Raw genomic sequence first — 17,214 nt, forward strand, 5'->3', positions numbered from 1 at the left:
ATCTACAAGGATAAGTGGGTCTTACAGCCCAGTTTGCATTTCTATTTTCTTTTTTTCTGGAGTTCAATCCATATGAATTGGGAATTTTTACTTCACTTCTTGTTCAGTGGATTTTTCAAAAAAATACTTTTTAGTTCTCTTGACTATAACCTATGTCTAAAGAGAAGCTGATCTTTCAGATTGTTTACATACGGGAGGTTGCTGCAGAATTATCGCAAAGGCTTTCAGAAATTGTTGTTTTAGACAATAACCATATTTTAAATTACTGTTCCCAGTTAAACATCGAGTATTCTCCACCGGAATGCAAGGGCCTTCTATTGCCGTTTCCAGAGAAGTTTTTGTCCTTGAGCAGCTACATGACCCTTGATGTCCATGTTCATTTATCACTGTGTATTAAATTCTCATTCCATTGGAATCACAACACTGCTGAGTCTTCTGCTTGAGCACTTTGTGTGCCAATCTCTAGATTGGCAAGTTTGCAAACCATCCATATGAGTTTGCATCCGGAATCGACAAAGAAGACAGTGGTGTTGCTTATTTGTAGCTGTTGTTGTTCATATGGTCCTCTAAAGGTCATGTATTCTGCCCTCCATTCTCACTGTAGAAGCTTGACCTCTATGCTGCGGCTCTAGCATGGTCAAGTAAGCATGGAATAGGTTGCATGTTCCATCTTGCTGAAACACATAGAGTGCTGAAAGTACATTTACTCTGAGAAGGAGGCAGGAGTGGTCCTTAACTTCAATGCTTCTGAAAGGTTCTGTGCTATAGCTTGCATGTATGTATCCATAAACAAAGGACCACTCAAATAACAACAGTGCAGGGAAGAAGTAGCTCTACTGAACCCTTCCTGAGTTTTTCAGGATCAGCTCTCTTTCCTTACAAGGTATTGGTATTTTATATAAACATATAGAACCACCCCTATCCTGGGGCCCTTCATATGTTTTGGACTACAGCTCCTAACAGCCTTTAACCATGTTGGCTGGGGCTGATGGGAATTGTAGTCCAAAATATCTGAACACAATCAGGTTGAAGAAGGCTGATATAGATCATAATGCTATCAAAACTGAGCCCATGTGGAAGAGCTAAACATGTGCTTAAGACTCACCTATTGAAATTAATGTGACTTAAAAATGCTTTACTTTGGCTGCATCATACCTGTTGTTTGTGGCAAAATTATTTCCACCACACTCCTGTTAATTAAAGTTGTTGTGATAAATTTTTCATAGCATTTGCACAGCATGGTGGCTACTTTATTCATAAACAAGATATTCAATAATGGCACCATGACATGATCCAAGCATCTCTAGTACCAATTTGGACAGCAGATTTAATTTAATTTAATCTTCAAAAATTCTAATTTAATCCTAAATAAATATTGTGCCAGTTATAGATTTAAAAAACATCTAAAAGCCACATTGTTGTTAATTTGAAATAACACTGGTTGAAAGTTGGCTGTCTGACTGATGGAGACAGTATTTTAAAATGAATTCATTCATATTACTTGAACTGGTACATCACTAATTTTTTGCCAGCTGCTGCTGCCAAAATAATGGTTATGCATTTTGGATATGCTAATAAAGGCATGTTCCATTCTGGACATCTCTTGAGTTATAAATGTTGAGTCCCATCTTCCATTTGAACATAGAAACATGCTTTTTATTCATTTTGGAGCAGTAATGATAATTTGTTCCCTTGACTCCTGCTGTATGTTATGCTTTTGGGTTACTTTAAACTCAATAATGCAATCATTTCTAAGAAACATGCAAGTTATATTTGATCAGTTTCCAGTATTTCATAATCCTGTATACATTGGCAAAACTGGGCACAAAATATGTGCATTTTAATTTTGGGACGGAAAATGGGTCCAAATGTGATCTTGGGGACCAATATCAACATAAGAGCTATCATTCAATAAAGGACGCTGAAAAGTAATTGGCCCTAATCCAGCTTCAGTTACAGGCAACTAGTCATGCATAACAATTGGTGGCCCTAGCTGCAGATGCACTTCCCCATTGGCATAGAAAGATGCATCCAGCCGCTTTAATGGGGCTCAGATGGGGATAGGCATCCAGAAATGCACCATCAACAGGCACAGAAGGCTGTTTCTGCATATGGATCTCTCTTGCTGGGCGCAAGCAATACCTTTTAAGTGAATGAACAGATTTTCACATAAAGGGTGTCTTCAGCATACACTAGCAACCTATTTATATTTGTACCAAAATTAAGTGTTTTAGGTGCTCTCTCTAAGTCCTTTCTAGTTGCGTTATCCCTTAAAATTTAGTCTTATACTTTCAACAATCATTTTGAAATACTTTCTGTTGCTCAAAATATCTGAGTCAACATTCAAGTAAAGGGTGTAATGCTTGTTATTAGGCTTGTTCTACATGACACATTAAGGGGCAGAAAAAGAAGCCATCCAAATTTAGGATATTTGAGATGGTGGTAGGACAACGCATACCATTAATATGGCTGGATGCTTGAATCATTGTGCTGTATCAAAAGGAAGAACCAAACGGCTACAATAGTAAAATAGAGAATCCATATTTTAGATTGAATAGTAGTATTGTAGAGGGGCAGCCTTGCTATATAATACACATTGGTATTCTAGGGAGTTGCAGGTGGTGAAACAAGCTGGACAATGGCTTGAGTGCTAGCTGCATATATCTCATTTGAAGGCCAACCAAGCACTGTTTAGAGTTCATAATTGAGTCTACAAATATGGGCAGAAAAAGGCTTCTCTTGCATCCTTGTCCAGCTGAGCTTTTCTGTGATGTCTGGAGTGTTGTTTTACCTACTGGAGGCCTCCTGTCCTGACCCATCTTTTTGAGGATGAAGTGGCTTGACCTTGTGGCAATTTACGGTAGATGTTACCATTAGTGTCCAGGGATAAACCTACTTCAGTTTTGTGGGATCAGTTTTAGTCTATGCAACCTGAAGGCACAGACAGGGGTGCTTGCAGGGATGCACCCAACCACTTGCACTCTGGATATGTGCCCATCATAACTGGTACAATCAATGGGTTGACCAGGTGTGTCTAAGGTTGGTGAATTCTTCTTTGCATGATGAGACAGTGCCTGCTGTCTTAAAGGAGGTGGGTTGTGTGGCTGCTACTGCAGCCTGTGGATTCTCTTTGATCTATATTTGTCACTAGGGGCCTGAGTAAGTTCTGTGGCCTGGAATGCTTTTACCAGCTTCAGCTGGTACACCAGCTGTGACTATTGCTGGAACCAGGATAGCCTGACCATAGTGATCCATACATTGGTAACCTTAAGATTTGATTACTGTAACAAGCTTTATGCTGGTCTCCTCTTGCATCTGGTCCAGAAGCTGCAGCTGGTGCAGAATGCAGCTGCCAGACTGCTCATAGGAGCTGGCTACTGGCAACATGTTACTCTTATCCGGAGAGGACTGCACTGGTTGCAAATTTGCTACCAAGCCAAGTTCAAGATTTTTATGTAAATTCACAAAGCACTATTCAGCTTAGACCCAAAGTGCTATCTGATTTCTTTGATCACAGATATTCTTTGAGGTGTGCTTCTTATAGTTTGGTTGTCCTTTACTAGGGACTTAGCCTTTAGTGTGGTAGAGCCTGACCTGTGGAACTCACTGCTAGTGGATGATCAGCAGGAATCATGCATTCTATTATTAATTAATTAAATTTGTATGCCGCCCTTCAGCTGAAGATCACAACATAAAAATACAAAATGAGACCACAAAATACATAGTAAAACAAAAGCAAACCACAAACATGATTAAAAGGCCTTAGAATGTTAATATTTTAGTAATCATTTGGACATCTCCTGAAAACTATGTTATTCAAACAATGTGTCATGCTTTTAAAACATATTATTGCTGTTGCTTTGAAATTAGTGAGGTTGATGGAGTGTTTCATATTATGATGTATTTTATTTTTGTAAACTGCCATGTTCAGCCAGTATGCCTTGAATGCAGGAAGAAGCTTTTAAATAAGAAGTAAATAATCCAGAGAATGCAATACACACACAGATAAAAGTTTAATACATAGATTCCAAAGCACTGAACGGCCCATGACCTAGAAATACCATAATAATAAATCATTTCTACTGAGTGTGCAGAAATGTGTGTGGGAAAATTATATATCTTATGCAGTTAATAATAATAAATTGGTTCCATTAAATACATGAAAGTCAGTTAAATAATTTTCGCCAGTATATTAAGCAAATATGTGTTGTATCAGCTTAATGAATTTGAAGAAATACAATAGTTTTGGTGTGTGTGTTTTTAAATTTCAGATGGGAGATGAAGGAGGAAGAAACTCTAGAAGAGGAGGAAAAAGTGATGCTGGAGCACTTAAAAAACCTTTATCTCACAACAACCTCTCTTGTCTCTGAAGATAAAGCAGAAGAGAGATCTTGACTCGAGTACTACTTGCATAAAGAACTGAGAATTGATGCTATTCCAAAGAAGTTCTGGGTGACATTTAATTGTGATGCCCCAAGTTGTGCTATCAAAACTTTCCCTTCTTTCACCTCCCATGCAGGTTGGGGGTCCCTCTGCAGTAGACTGAAAGATGGAAGAGTAGGGAAAGGAATTCCCACACATTCAATGGCACAACATTGGATCTTGCCCTCTGCATAATTTGTACAAAATTTGGTTTGTATGTTTGTATTTTCTAGGGAACATTTAAGTGCTATCTTTTCGGTTGTTTGTTGGTGTACAGATATACCTTTGTAAGGAATATTTTAAAAAATTAACAATTTTAAAATGTTTAAAATAACTGTAAACTTAAAAAATAAAACTGATAGATTACTAGCAAATGGATGGTAACCTGAAACTACCCAAAGTACTGGAGGCTTGAGCCAACAAATAAGTTACCATGTCAATATCAATGAACAGCTTAAATAAAAATTCAAGACCAGACTGTGTACATGACATGACATAATACATAGAAGTCTTGTTTCATAATTTTGTATAATGAGTGCAAAGTTAATAGAAGCCATATTAAGAATAGTTACAATATCTAAAACATATTTTGATATTAAACACAATTTGGCAGTTTTAGGAGCTGACCACTCTATTGAGTTGCTGTATTAAAGTTGCAATCCTATGCATACATACCTATGACTAAGCCTCGTTTAACATACTGGGATTTACTTCTGAGTAAACCTGCACAGTATTGCACATTTAGTATGCCTACTGCTTGAGAATCTAGAAATCAAAGATTAATGTTAAAAACTTTTCCTTTGTCTCTTGTCCCAAGGAAATGGGAACTGGCTCCCAAAATAGTTGGGAGATGCAGGAACCTTTCTTTTTACATAGTGGAGTATTAGCGGAATGCAATTATTCTAGACTCTTCTCTCAAAATCTTGACAGTCTGATCTGATGCTCTTGTGTATGTAGCAGCAGTAGATGACAGATGAGTAGCTCTGGCTGACTTACTTAGCATAGGGTTCTGCTTTAGCACCTGCAACTTAAGCAGCAAAAGTAGAATTGACCTGTATCTATTCCCTTATATTCACATTCAGATACAGTAGATATAAGGGTAAGTACCCAAGGAATATTAGAAGTATCTAATATCACAATTCACTTTTTGTTTATACTTAATACTTCAGTATCTTTACATCTTATTATTGTAGAAAAGTCCTGTTTCTGTCCAAATCTCTTATTTGTAGAAGCACTAGCAGAATATTGGGAAGAATATCATCTCCTCCTCTGTACTTCCCTTGACCCCTCACTCATCGGCATGAGTGCAAATATTTACAATAGTGTAAGAGGTAGAACTCTTGCTGTATTCAATCCCAGGGCCTGTGAGTTCCAGGGCGGCTTGCCTATCATACAGGAGCAACTGCATCTTGTTTAAGTAAAGAAGTACAATATTCAGGGCACTTCTCGGTAAAGAAACACCAGCAAAATAAAATAAGAATCTTGGTAAGTGAGCATGATGAAGAAATGTAGACTTGGTTGTTTGATGGAGATGATGATGTTTGCCTTCAAAAGTTTTTTTAATCCTCCAGTTCTATATTCAGGGAAATTGATTTAGGTTTGTCTTCAGGAAGGTGTTTAGGGCCATGTTTAGGCTCCATTATTTAAGTGACTACCCGTAATAGCAGGGTATAGTGATGCCATTTTCATTTTGTTCCTGACATTATTCAAACTCAACTGTGTGCCCCTCTTGTGTAAACTAGTGCAATATAATCACTTTTTATATCACTATTATTTTATTCAGTTCCTTTGTCACATTTCTCATGAAACTAGAGTATCTTTTATTCTGAAACACGCTTGTGCTTAGTTTGTTTCAGTGCTTGGTGGTACTGCTGGAAGTGATTGTAACTTGAATAAGAACTGCAGTTATTTGATAACTTTTCTAATATAGCTCAAAGATTGAACAGGGGGTGTCAAAGGTGATGTACAAAATACATGTACTTTTCTTTAATAGCTACTGTTCCTATAAACCCTATATGATCTCTCATTCCTTCCAAGGGCATTTTGTAGGCTCTATGGGCAATAAAACTATTGATTCTAGAACTACTCCAGATTGTGAGTGAATGTTCTATAATACATTGCTCCACCCTCTCAGCAGTCCGAGGCCAAACATGGGCCCTGTTCCTTTCAATTAGTTTCCCTCTGGCAGAAACATTCGATTTTCTTCTCAGCTGGCAGACTCTTTACCAACATCCTTGATATTTAGCTCTTGTAAGTCCTACCAATGACAAAACTATGCTAAAAATTCATTTTATGGAAGTTCTGAAAATATTACTTGATAGGTGAAAACTGCCATTCCTAAACACAGGTAGAATAAATTTTAGGCGGAAAAGCAACTTCCACCTGAGAGGGAGGCAGAGGGGAAACCAGTTTCTGAAGCATGTAACTTTTAAGAAAACAAAATGGAGCATGAACAGGACAGCACTGTCACTCTGGTGATACTGCAGTGCATAGATGCAAAGTGTCTTGTGCACTCTTGTGCTGTGATGTGGCAGATTTTAGCAACATGGTTGCAGTATACCAACTATTTTAAGACAGGTTGCATACTGCTTGCACAGGTCCTTCAATGCATGTAATCATGTTTCATCCAACGTAGAGCCCGATTATTGCTTTTTCTCCATTTGTCCTATTCAGAGCCCATGTGCACTGGCTTATACAGATGGTCCCTTAACATATCACGGGCAACTAAAATTCCTTGGAAACTGAGATCTCAGAAGTACCTCACCATAAAAATATTTCCAAAATTTGGGAAATTAGTCATGCAAAAAACAATTATTCGTTCGAAGAGCAATCAAGACACATTTTTGATTGCTTTGCATGTCCGCCACCCAATTGATCTAGAATTTCTTTAAATCTACAGAAATTTGTTTTAAATTTACTCTGTGCACCCAGCAGCTGCTGCAGCTTTTATTGAATGAATGTAGGGAAAGTGTCAAAATTGGTAATATGGGAAGCAATCCTTTAACTTTTTTTAGTAAACGCAAAATTAATGTGGATATTTATTTCCCTTTTATTCTTGACAGAATAATATTGAAACAGGGTCAGTTACAACACATATTTCCACCCTCTACTACTTCTTCCAATTTCCCAGTTCAAAAAAATAATCACAAAATGATTAAGTAAAAAAACAGATATTAATTACAGACTTAAGACTTGTTGTTGCTTCCATGGTCACTCACTCCTGCTCTCTAGCAAGGTCACAAAATGAATATTAAGCAAACAAACAAACAAACAAACAAACAAACAAACAAACAAACCTTCCTCCAATTAGTAAACACTCCTTATTGCTTCTGTAGCCTTCAAGGAAACAGCTCTGAGCATGCTCAGAACTAACATATGGTTCTGACAGCATTAGCCTATCACATAGGACTGTTTTGAAGCTGCCCTAAATCCTCATATAACTGCTAGTGGCTGTACTGAACAGGCCTCAAAACAACAGATGGAGTAAGAGATTTCCTACCAGGGCTGACTTTCCAGCAGCCCTATCAGTCACATGATTTTTCTGTTTAGAGACAGATGGGAGAGACCTCATTGCCATAGCTATACTGTTACGACTGGCTGAGTGGCTCGGAGAGCTGATTGGTCAGAGTGATCAGGAGATTAACAGAAACACCTCTTAAATTCAGGGAAATATAAAATGTGTGTGGGACAGGAAAGTGTGGCTTTGAAAATTTGAGGATTTTTTTTTTAATTGCTTGACATTTTCAGTAGGAAGGTTGGGTCCCAATAGACACAGCAGACCAGCCTCCACTGGGATTGGTTAGATGCACACATATACCTAGAACAGAACAATGTTTTGGTTACCACAGAAAATCTGGGCATATGGAATTTGCGTGTAGGCTAAACTAAAAAAAAAGCTCAACAACTTTTGCGTCCAGATATGGCAACCCTACACCATCAGTATTCAAAAGGCTGAGCTAGATAGAAAAACCACAGGGCCATGGAAAATAGCTGAGTACAAAAGAAGGAAGAGTTTGATCAAAACCTTGACATGCTTAGTTCATATAGTTGTGCTGTTTCCTCTGAGGATTAAAATGCACAAGACAAAATATACTGTTTGTAATTTCTAAGATGTCATTTCCTGAAAATCTTACATAGAAATGCTGGGTTACATCTCATTAGTTTTGAGAACCGTATTGTTCATGTTGAGTTGGTTGCAGAACTTGCAGTACTCGTCTTTCTGAAATCCAGCTATGTGTAGTCAGCTGTATCACATTACTTTTTAAAGGCATAATAGTAGCAGTCATAACAACAGAAGCGCATAGTATTTATATACCGCAATTTAATACTTCAAAGTGATTCAAATACATTATCTCAAAATGACTTGTGGGGAGCCCCCTAGTGTCAAAATTTGTAATGTGGGAAACAACCCTTTAATATATTTTTTTTAGTAAATGCAAAATTAATGTGGATATTTATTTCCCTTTTATTCTTGACAGAATAATATTGAAACCAAAATAAATGAGCTGTTCCTGAATTCGAAAAGATTATTTTATGTTCTCTTGGCAGTCTGCACTTCAATGTGAACAAAGAAATAGCCCTTTTGGGCACAGATCAAGTACTGAGTGCAAATGAAAATCCATCCCATACAAACATTATCATGACACATGGAGCCTGAGAACCTAATTCTGGGAAATGTGATCGCTGCCTGCAAAGTGCTAGTTGCAACCAAGTGCATAACTGAAAGCTGAGGGCATTCTTTGTCTTGCATGATCAGACTTCAAGAACACAGGTGCAATTACACATGCACTCCTAAGGCAATGGGAATATTACAGCTTTAACCGAACCTACTGGTGATTTAACTACTGCTTGCAAGACCTGCCTTGTTTGATGTTAATAGTCATCTAGCATCCACATGCAATCCCACTTTAGAGGATCACCCAGCAGCTGCTTTTTCTTACTGACAAAAAGAATATATGGAAAGCCACACTGGTGCAGGGTTAATATCCTGCATAAAAAACCTGAACAAATAAGGAAAGAAGTGTGATAATTCCAACATGTTTTGAATAATACACTTTGGGAGATCAGCTACAACTCTTCCCCTGTTAAAATTCAAAAGAAGGCAGGAAATAACCTTTCCCTACAAAGACTTCCAGGAGATTGGCATTGGTTGATGAAGGTAAGTGGTACTCAGATTGCCCTGGGACTATCACATGTCATTTCCTGTCATTCAGATAGATTATGCTTGATATTATTAAAATATCAGTGCCCTTAATTTTTTCATGACTGGTGGTACAACCCTTGTTCTTCATGCTCTTTGTATTTTATTCTTTTTAAAAATCTCTTATCTTTGAAGATAACAAAAGGAACTTTTTTTAAAGCATGTAATTCAGAAGAGCAAAGATATAATATTTTTAGATGGTTTGGAATCATCCAGAAGAAGAGGACAGATTGAGGTATGCCCTTAGCTACTTGGTCACTATGAATTCAGCTATGTCTTCATCCAGATAAATTGTAAAATAAAATTAAAACCCCATGCAAAGCAAATACTCTACTGCTGAGCTGCAAGCCTTCCCCATAAAGGGGAACTAGAGACTGGAGAAAAGGAGGAGTATGGGAGTGTCAGCTAGGCAAGTAACCACACACACAACCACAGACAAAACATTAAACTTATCCAAACATTCCAAACATTGTATCAAGGGGGGGGGATACATAAATGAACAATGAGTCCTTGTTACACACTTTGGAAAGAATATATCAATAAATGCCAAGCATAAAGGACTGATTACATCAGCAGAACTTGCAAAGTTAACAACAGCCTTCTTTAAACCTTGGAGGGAGTCAATGACATGATATATAAAGAAAGAAAATCTGAAATATCAAGATAAGGTTCAGGATAACAAAAATAAGTGAACAGAAGTTGGTCTACGTTCTGGTGAGGAATTAATGAAAGAAATCAAGGGAAACAGTCGATCATAAAATTTATCTCCAGTAATGCTGCCTCTGAGCACTGTACCATCTTGTGCTAATTCGTCTACAAGTGTAACCTTCTAAACCCTATTGTACCAGTTTTCCAAAGTTAGCAAATCATCCCTTCTCCATAAGAAGGCAATCTCCATCAAGCTGCTACAAGGAAATGGATTATTAATGCCTTAAATTTCTTTCTTTGCTCCTTGAAATAAGGCCAAGCCTGTAATATTCAGAATTTTAGAAATCATGTGGAACACACTGTCCCAAAACCAAATGGGTTATTATGTTAAAGTGACTTGCTTTAGGGCAATGTAGTTTTCATCAACTCCTCCCCCAAAGATGTCCCGTATGTCCTTGAAATTAAATAAGGTATTCCTTTGAATAAACTTCAGAAGTTCCCATGACGTCAGTTCTATATGTTCTGTTACCTGCTTATAAGTATCAGGTGGACCACCGGATTTCTAAGTCTATAAAATCAGTCACTTAACTCAAAGCACACATCAAATCCAAGTTGCACTGAACTTATTTTTAGCCCACAGATCAGCAATGTACAAGGAGAATCAAGAAAAATGCATAGGATATGCATAGCAAAAGGTAGATTATTTATCTTGGCATCTTCTCCAAATCCATATTACCTTACAGTGTGAATATCTATGTGTGTTAGATTACTCTCTAGCTTTCCACATCTTTAACTAACAAAGTTATTAGTATAATTTAGTCTGGCCAATTGGGAAAAATTCACAGTGACATCTTTTGCTGCACCAGGCTAAGACTGAATATGAAGAAAATTATTGAATTAACTGCATGACTTCAGTATCTGTCAGGTGTTTCCCTCCCCATCCACTACTCAGTTCACCATCTAGCTGGCATTGGCCCCACCAAAAGGTTATGGCACATCTAGGGGGTAGACCTGCAAGTGAGGAGATACTGGGTAGGCTGTGGCACTGATGCCTACCTGAAAGTGGCCCAAGGCCCATTGGTAGGTTATGGACCACTGTTTGGGAAGCAGTGCCTTACTTGGTCAGGAACTCAACGCCAGACACTTACTGAGCCCCAGAATCTGGCAAAGAACTCGACAGTGGGCCAATTTCCCACTGTCCAGCAGGAGTACATTTTGGCAGAAGAAGTAACACTGCAATGCTACATTGCCACCTCAGGTAACTCCTTCAAGGGTAAATGGGAGGTGCATTGTTTCTTGGGCAACAGAAGAAGAGGTCTGCTGGAGCCATCTAGTTCAGCATGCTGTTCTCACACTTGACCAACCACACTTGCCCCATTTGTGATCCCCAGCATCTGGTATATAGAGACATATTGCTTCTGACAGTGGATACAGGACATCACTTTTTAACGTCTTTCAATATGAATTGTGTGAAATGCTTTTTAGTGTCTTGAATCTTCAAACATTCAACTTCATTAGATGGCCATGAATTCTAGTATTACAGGAGATAAAAACTTTTATTTAGCTTATTTCTTCACATCATACATAATTTTATACACTATCATCTCCCTCCCCACCCCGTACTCGCCATTTTTCTAAACTAAAGAGCCTGAAATGTTGTAGTTGCTTCATACCCTTGATTGTTTTGGTTGCCCTTTTCTGAATTTTTTCCAGTTCTACATGCTTTTTGCTGTGAGGCAGCCAGAACTGTACACAATATTCTGTGCGTGGTCTCACTATAGATGGCCTTAAGATGTTGGCAGATTTATTTTCAATCCCTTTCCTAATGATCCCTAACATGGAAATCACTACTTTTCCACAGCAGTTGTTAAGACTGGGGAATATATTGGTTTGAAGTTCGCATTGTGATAACTGTTTCATAATATTTGACCTGGTAATATATCGCTAATCACGACATGTGTGAAAGCTGGGCAATATCTGGTTTTTAACATCGCAATACATCACCAGCTAAACATTGCAATCTACCACAATGTCCAAAATAAGGATGAAACAATGCAGAGGCGAACAGGACAATGTCCTGGCAACTGCTACTACTTAGGGATGACGATATTACCAATCACCACACGGTCACTTTCATCAGCAGGCAAGCCAAAATGCATCCAGGCAGGTTTGGGGCTTCAAGCAACGGATCTGATTGCCTTGGCTAATCGTACTGAGGTGGAACTTCCTTCAACTGAGGGCAGAAAAAAAGCTACCGGCGGCTTCGCCGGCTCTTACTGAGCAGACTCCGAGGGGACCTGCGCATGCTCAGTTGACCCAGCGCATTATTTCGCTGACGCCTCGGCGTTCCCTCTCTCGATCCGGACTTGACAGCGACTTCTCTGAGCGCAGGAAGCGGGCGGGCGGGCGGGCAGGAAGGAAGCCCCTCCCCCGCCTTCCTTTTGTCCCTTAGTTCGATTGCGCGCGGGTTGTGTGTGACGTCATTCCCCCGGGCCCGGAAGTGGAACTCTCGAAATTCGCCTCTCGTCTGTGGAGCTGAGGGGAAAGGAAAGGGCGGGAAAAAGGGGGAAGGCAAAGCAAGGAAGCGAGGGCGGGACAACCCTCCCTCCCCCCCATTACAAAACAGTGAGGCGAGAAGCGGCGGCGTGTCTCCCGGTAACAAGCCTTGGCCACGCCCCCTCCCCTCCCCTCCACCGGGAAGGGCGGCAGCAGGTACGTTGCAGCCGTTGCGCCGAGGTTTGCGCGCGCCAACGGCCGCCCCTTCCCTCGCCCCCCCCCCCCGCTGAGGAGAATGGCAGAGGCTCACCTCACCCCCCTCCCTCAGGTGTTGTGCGTGTGTCCGTGTGTGAAAGAGATAGGACTGACGGGTGGAGGCGGCGGAGGGGAAGCCGCCTTCTCCCGGCTGCTGGCCGCCTCCCTTCCGCCGCGGGCTGCGTGGCCTTCAGCCGAGGGAGCGAGCTGCGCCTGACCACAGGCGGCGGGGGCACCGTCCTCTTGCCTTCCCGCCTCTGAGGTGGCGGCACCTCGCGTGTCCACCTCGGGCGGAGCGCCGCTGCCTTTGAGCTGTAGCTGCCCTCGCTCTTGTTCTTCCTCCTGGTTGGCTGCTGCGACCAGGAAGTACAAGGTGGCCGCCGCGTCAGAAATCACAGGAGTCCCTTTTCCTTTCAAGCTGCTTCGCCCACGTTGTTTCCTGGCTCTGGCGCTCTGCTCTGGGGGCGGGGAGAATTGGGCTTGTCGCTCAGAGAAAAAAAAGATCGCCAGGACCTTGGCCCCGGGAAGAGGGAGGGAGAGGGATGGCAGGAGCCTGTCACTGGCCTCTTTTAAAAAATGTGTTCCTCTTCACATTTGGCATATAGTCCGTGTTTGCTGCTCAGCCGAGTGCCTTAAATGTATGCATAACAATCAGGATCTCGCTGCGCTGTGATGTTTTGCTGTTGTCACTTTTACCAGGCAGCAGCTGGATTCCCCACACTATATCCCTCCCTCATAGGAATTCCTTTTTTCACCTGACAGTATGTAAATGCTGAGTCATCTTTTACTTCTTTTCCCAAACTTGGCTTGCATGTAAAAACATAAACAATTGTCGTATAAATGAAATTAAAACGTTCACCTGGTACGTTTCTGATTGCTAGATTAGTCATTTGAGCTCTGTCCAAAATTATCTAGCTGGTTCGGGTAGGTTATGTAGTATTGCTTAGCAACATGTGAGTTGCAGGTCTTTTGTGTTTCCCACAGTCTTGACTTTTTTTTGGGGGGGGGGGTGGCAAAGAGTGCTAGCTTTTGGAAAGGTTGTGGCCAGAAATGTAGAGGCATTGCAAAGCTGACTTAAAAGGTAAGAGACTTGAAACAGGAGTCTGAGCAACAAATAACAGTCCTGTAGAACATGGGGGGGGGGGGGCTTGTATGCCAGGGCTGTGAGGGTATATTTCACAGATGTCTGGACTTGCCACAGAAAATTGAGGCTGAGAAATGCACTCAGGCAGGCTTGCATAAAATAAATGCTGCACTTGGTCATTCTTGGTTTTGCATACACACACACATACACCCTTCATTATATCAGATTTCAAACTAGTGTGCAGCATAAACGCAAAACTCACAAGAAATGAGATCAACGTTTTAAACAGTCTGGGCCATGCTAGATTAAATCAGTAAAATTAATTAAATTATTTGCAAGGTTGAGGAATTAATATCAGTATTTACTAGCAGCTGTTGCCTTTTAATATATTGCTGCCTACTGCTTCTGAGCTCCCTCAAGTTCATTGCATTTACATTGTTTGATGTCAAAGAGTTTGTATACATGCTTAACTGCTGTCTGTTGAGAGGGAATGTCAAGATATTAATTAAAATAGTGCAGATACTTGAAAGCAAGTCAGGTATTTATAATGGTCAACTGACTAATAAGATAAAATTAAAAGTATAAAATATAAAATCACAGTTGCAATAAAAGCAAGCTAATATTAACTGTTTTGTGGTCTATTTTTCTGACCCCATTAAGAAAACTGCCCTGGGTTAGAGGAATAAGGTTTCTTCTAATCTATTGGCACACAACACATTTTCTTAACCTTTCGCTGACCTATGACAAAACAATTGGGTGTTTTACTACCCCAATCTGCTAACATTGACTGGTGTAGTAAACACACACCCCAAGGACAAAATTCATTTTATGCTACAAATGGTTTTTTGTTTCCAGAAGGAAAATGGTATGTGGCTGAAATTTAGGGACCTAAAGGTGAGAATTTCTGTCAGTATCCTAGAAGAAATATCCTGTAGGTCTACTTAATGTGTGAATTGCACAATGAAAAGTGTGCTGTGGGAGGCCCACAAATTGGATGAATGAGAAAGAATTTAAAGGTTGGAAAAGGAGCTGATATAGTTGAGACAAAAATGTGGAAGGCTAGGGTGCAAATTCTGAAGCTAATGTTGATCATCATGATCCTGCTCTGCTATAGGATCTCAAGCTTTAGCTAACTGAGTGTTGAGGCCTAGCACAGTCAGCTGTGGCCAGAAGGGGAGAGCCCTACAGCTTTGTGTCACGGATATTGTGGGACTGGAGATGGACAGAGTCAAGGAAGAGTGGGAGTGGGTAAAAGATGGAAAAATAAGGTTAGAAGAAAGTGGCTGTAAATGGAAATTCATATTGGATATTTCCAGTCTTACAGAAGAAGCTGTGGGCAAAAAGCTGCGGGATGAATGTAGGTTTAAAGGGTGAGCAAGATTAAGGATATGAGCTGGGGACTACTGCAGGAAGAGAATCGAAGCCCTGCAGACTTGGGGCTAGGTATATATGCATGGCATCACAATTCATTTCTATTCGGTTAAGACATTGCTCTTAGAGCACAGGCACATTCTGTTCCATTGGAAGGTGCCGTCCTGCTCAGCTTGCAGAAAATATTGTATCTTTTTCTCAATTAAAAAAAGTATTTTAGCTTTTATGGAGCGGCTCCAAGAACTTCTAGATTATCTAGATTATTAGAACAATCTAGATTATCTAGATTACTTCCAGTCTGTCTTGTGACTTGGGTTAGGCATAGAAACTTTCCTGATCACCTTTGGTTATGTTCTGTGCCAGGAGATGGATAAAGAAAATGTGACCCTATTTTCTTGAATCTCCAACTGACTCTAGTATCCTTCTAGACCACCTTGAAGGGAAGGGAATTGGAGTACAGTGTTGATGTATATCTGCTCATTCCTGCAGATAGGACTCAGAAGGTGGCTGCTGGGGAACAGCTGCTGTTCCCCTTGGTTTATGGGGTTTGGCAAGGTTAAGGTTAAGTTTTGTGCCCATGCTAAAAGAAAAGGTCTAGAGATTTGAATACAATCTCATCATGATGCTTATGACACCCAGCTCTCTCTCTAATTTTCACTTGATTCTAAAGAGGCAGTTGGTAGATGTGAAAGCCTGGAAAAGGTGGAGTAAGCTGCATCTTAATCTAGACAAAACAGAAGTACTGCTGGTGGTGAGACCATCTGATTTCAGTTTGGATTTACAGACTATCTTGGAAATTGCAATTTGTACAAAATGCTACATCTAGGTTACTGATGGTTGCTAGGTGCTTAAATTGCCATATAGTGGATTTCCCATGACTTATATTAGCTGGTAGTTTGTTTCAGGGTTCAATTCAATGTGCTGGTATTAAACTTTAAAGCAAAACATCTTGGGACTTGGACATCTTTTCCCTTATCTTACTTTCGGCATGCTTTGATCATCATCTGAGGCCTTTCTTCAGATCTCTCTTATAAGGTACAGTGGTACCTTGGGTTACAGACGCTTCAGGTTACAGACTCTACTAACCCAGAAATAGTGCTTCAGGTTAAGAACTTTGCTTCAGGATAAGAACAGAAATCGTGCTCTGGTGGTGCGGCGGCAGCAGCAGGAGGCCCCAGTAGCTAAAGTGGTGCTTCAGGTTAAGAACAGTTTCAGGTTAAGAACAGACCTCCAGAACGAATTAAGTTCTTAACCCGAGGTACTGTTTCTAGTTTAGCGGAGTCTGTAACCTGAAGCGTATGCAACCTGAAGCGTATATAACCCGAGGTACCTCTGTACAGCTGATGACAACCAGAGCTTGTTTATTCTTTTAGGTGGTACCTATCCTGTGGAATGCCTTGCCAAACAATTTGTGCCAAGTCCTGTCACTGTATGTTTTCAAGCTGCTGGTAAAGGCCTGACTGTTGAAAATGACCTTTGGCTGATCATTTTCCTGTTTGTGCTTTGCTGTGTTGGAATTATTACTCTGTTTTTTGTTGCGATGGTTTCTGTAATTGGTTTTAACTTGAGGATTGTTTCATATTAGAAATATTGTTCTGTTGTTTTTTGTTTTGGCTATTTTAGAGACTGCAAGGTAGAGTACCTTAGGTGAGATACAATAAATTAAATTAAATACAGTTTTACACTGCTGATCATTTTCAAGAAACATTCTGAAGTGGAACCAAACTGACTGCAAATT

General features: G+C 40.2%; 2 protein-coding genes across 14 annotated transcripts in view; both read left to right on the forward strand.

The window, feature by feature from the left end:
- Window positions 1–6,507, forward strand: part of KIAA0825 — a 184,514-nt gene extending 178,007 nt beyond the window's left edge. For all 4 annotated transcript variants that reach the window (XM_083465180.1, XM_083465178.1, XM_083465179.1 and 1 more), the window contains one exon: window positions 4,272–6,507. In XM_083465180.1, the coding sequence (XP_083321306.1) occupies window positions 4,272–4,395 (124 nt within the window). In that variant the 3' untranslated portion in view covers window positions 4,396–6,507. The remainder of the gene's footprint in view (window positions 1–4,271) is intronic.
- A 5,287-nt stretch (window positions 6,508–11,794) lies between these two features.
- ARB2A (ARB2 cotranscriptional regulator A) overlaps window positions 11,795–17,214 on the forward strand; it is a 209,396-nt gene continuing 203,976 nt past the window's right edge. For 5 of the 10 annotated variants that reach the window (XM_083465445.1, XM_083465442.1, XM_083465446.1 and 2 more), the window contains exon 1: window positions 11,795–12,982. Coding sequence is in view for 4 of the 10 variants with exons in the window: in XM_083465439.1 (XP_083321565.1) it covers window positions 13,062–13,094 (33 nt within the window). In the remaining 6 variants the exon portion in view is untranslated. Of the gene's footprint in view, window positions 12,983–13,054; window positions 13,095–17,214 lie in introns of those variants that run through there. The other 5 variants (XM_083465440.1, XM_083465441.1, XM_083465443.1 and 2 more) reach the window with 3 other exon arrangements.

Source organism: Podarcis liolepis (assembly GCF_965112155.1).
Source record: "Podarcis liolepis genome assembly, chromosome: 11".
NCBI classification, from domain to species: domain Eukaryota; kingdom Metazoa; phylum Chordata; class Lepidosauria; order Squamata; family Lacertidae; genus Podarcis; species Podarcis liolepis.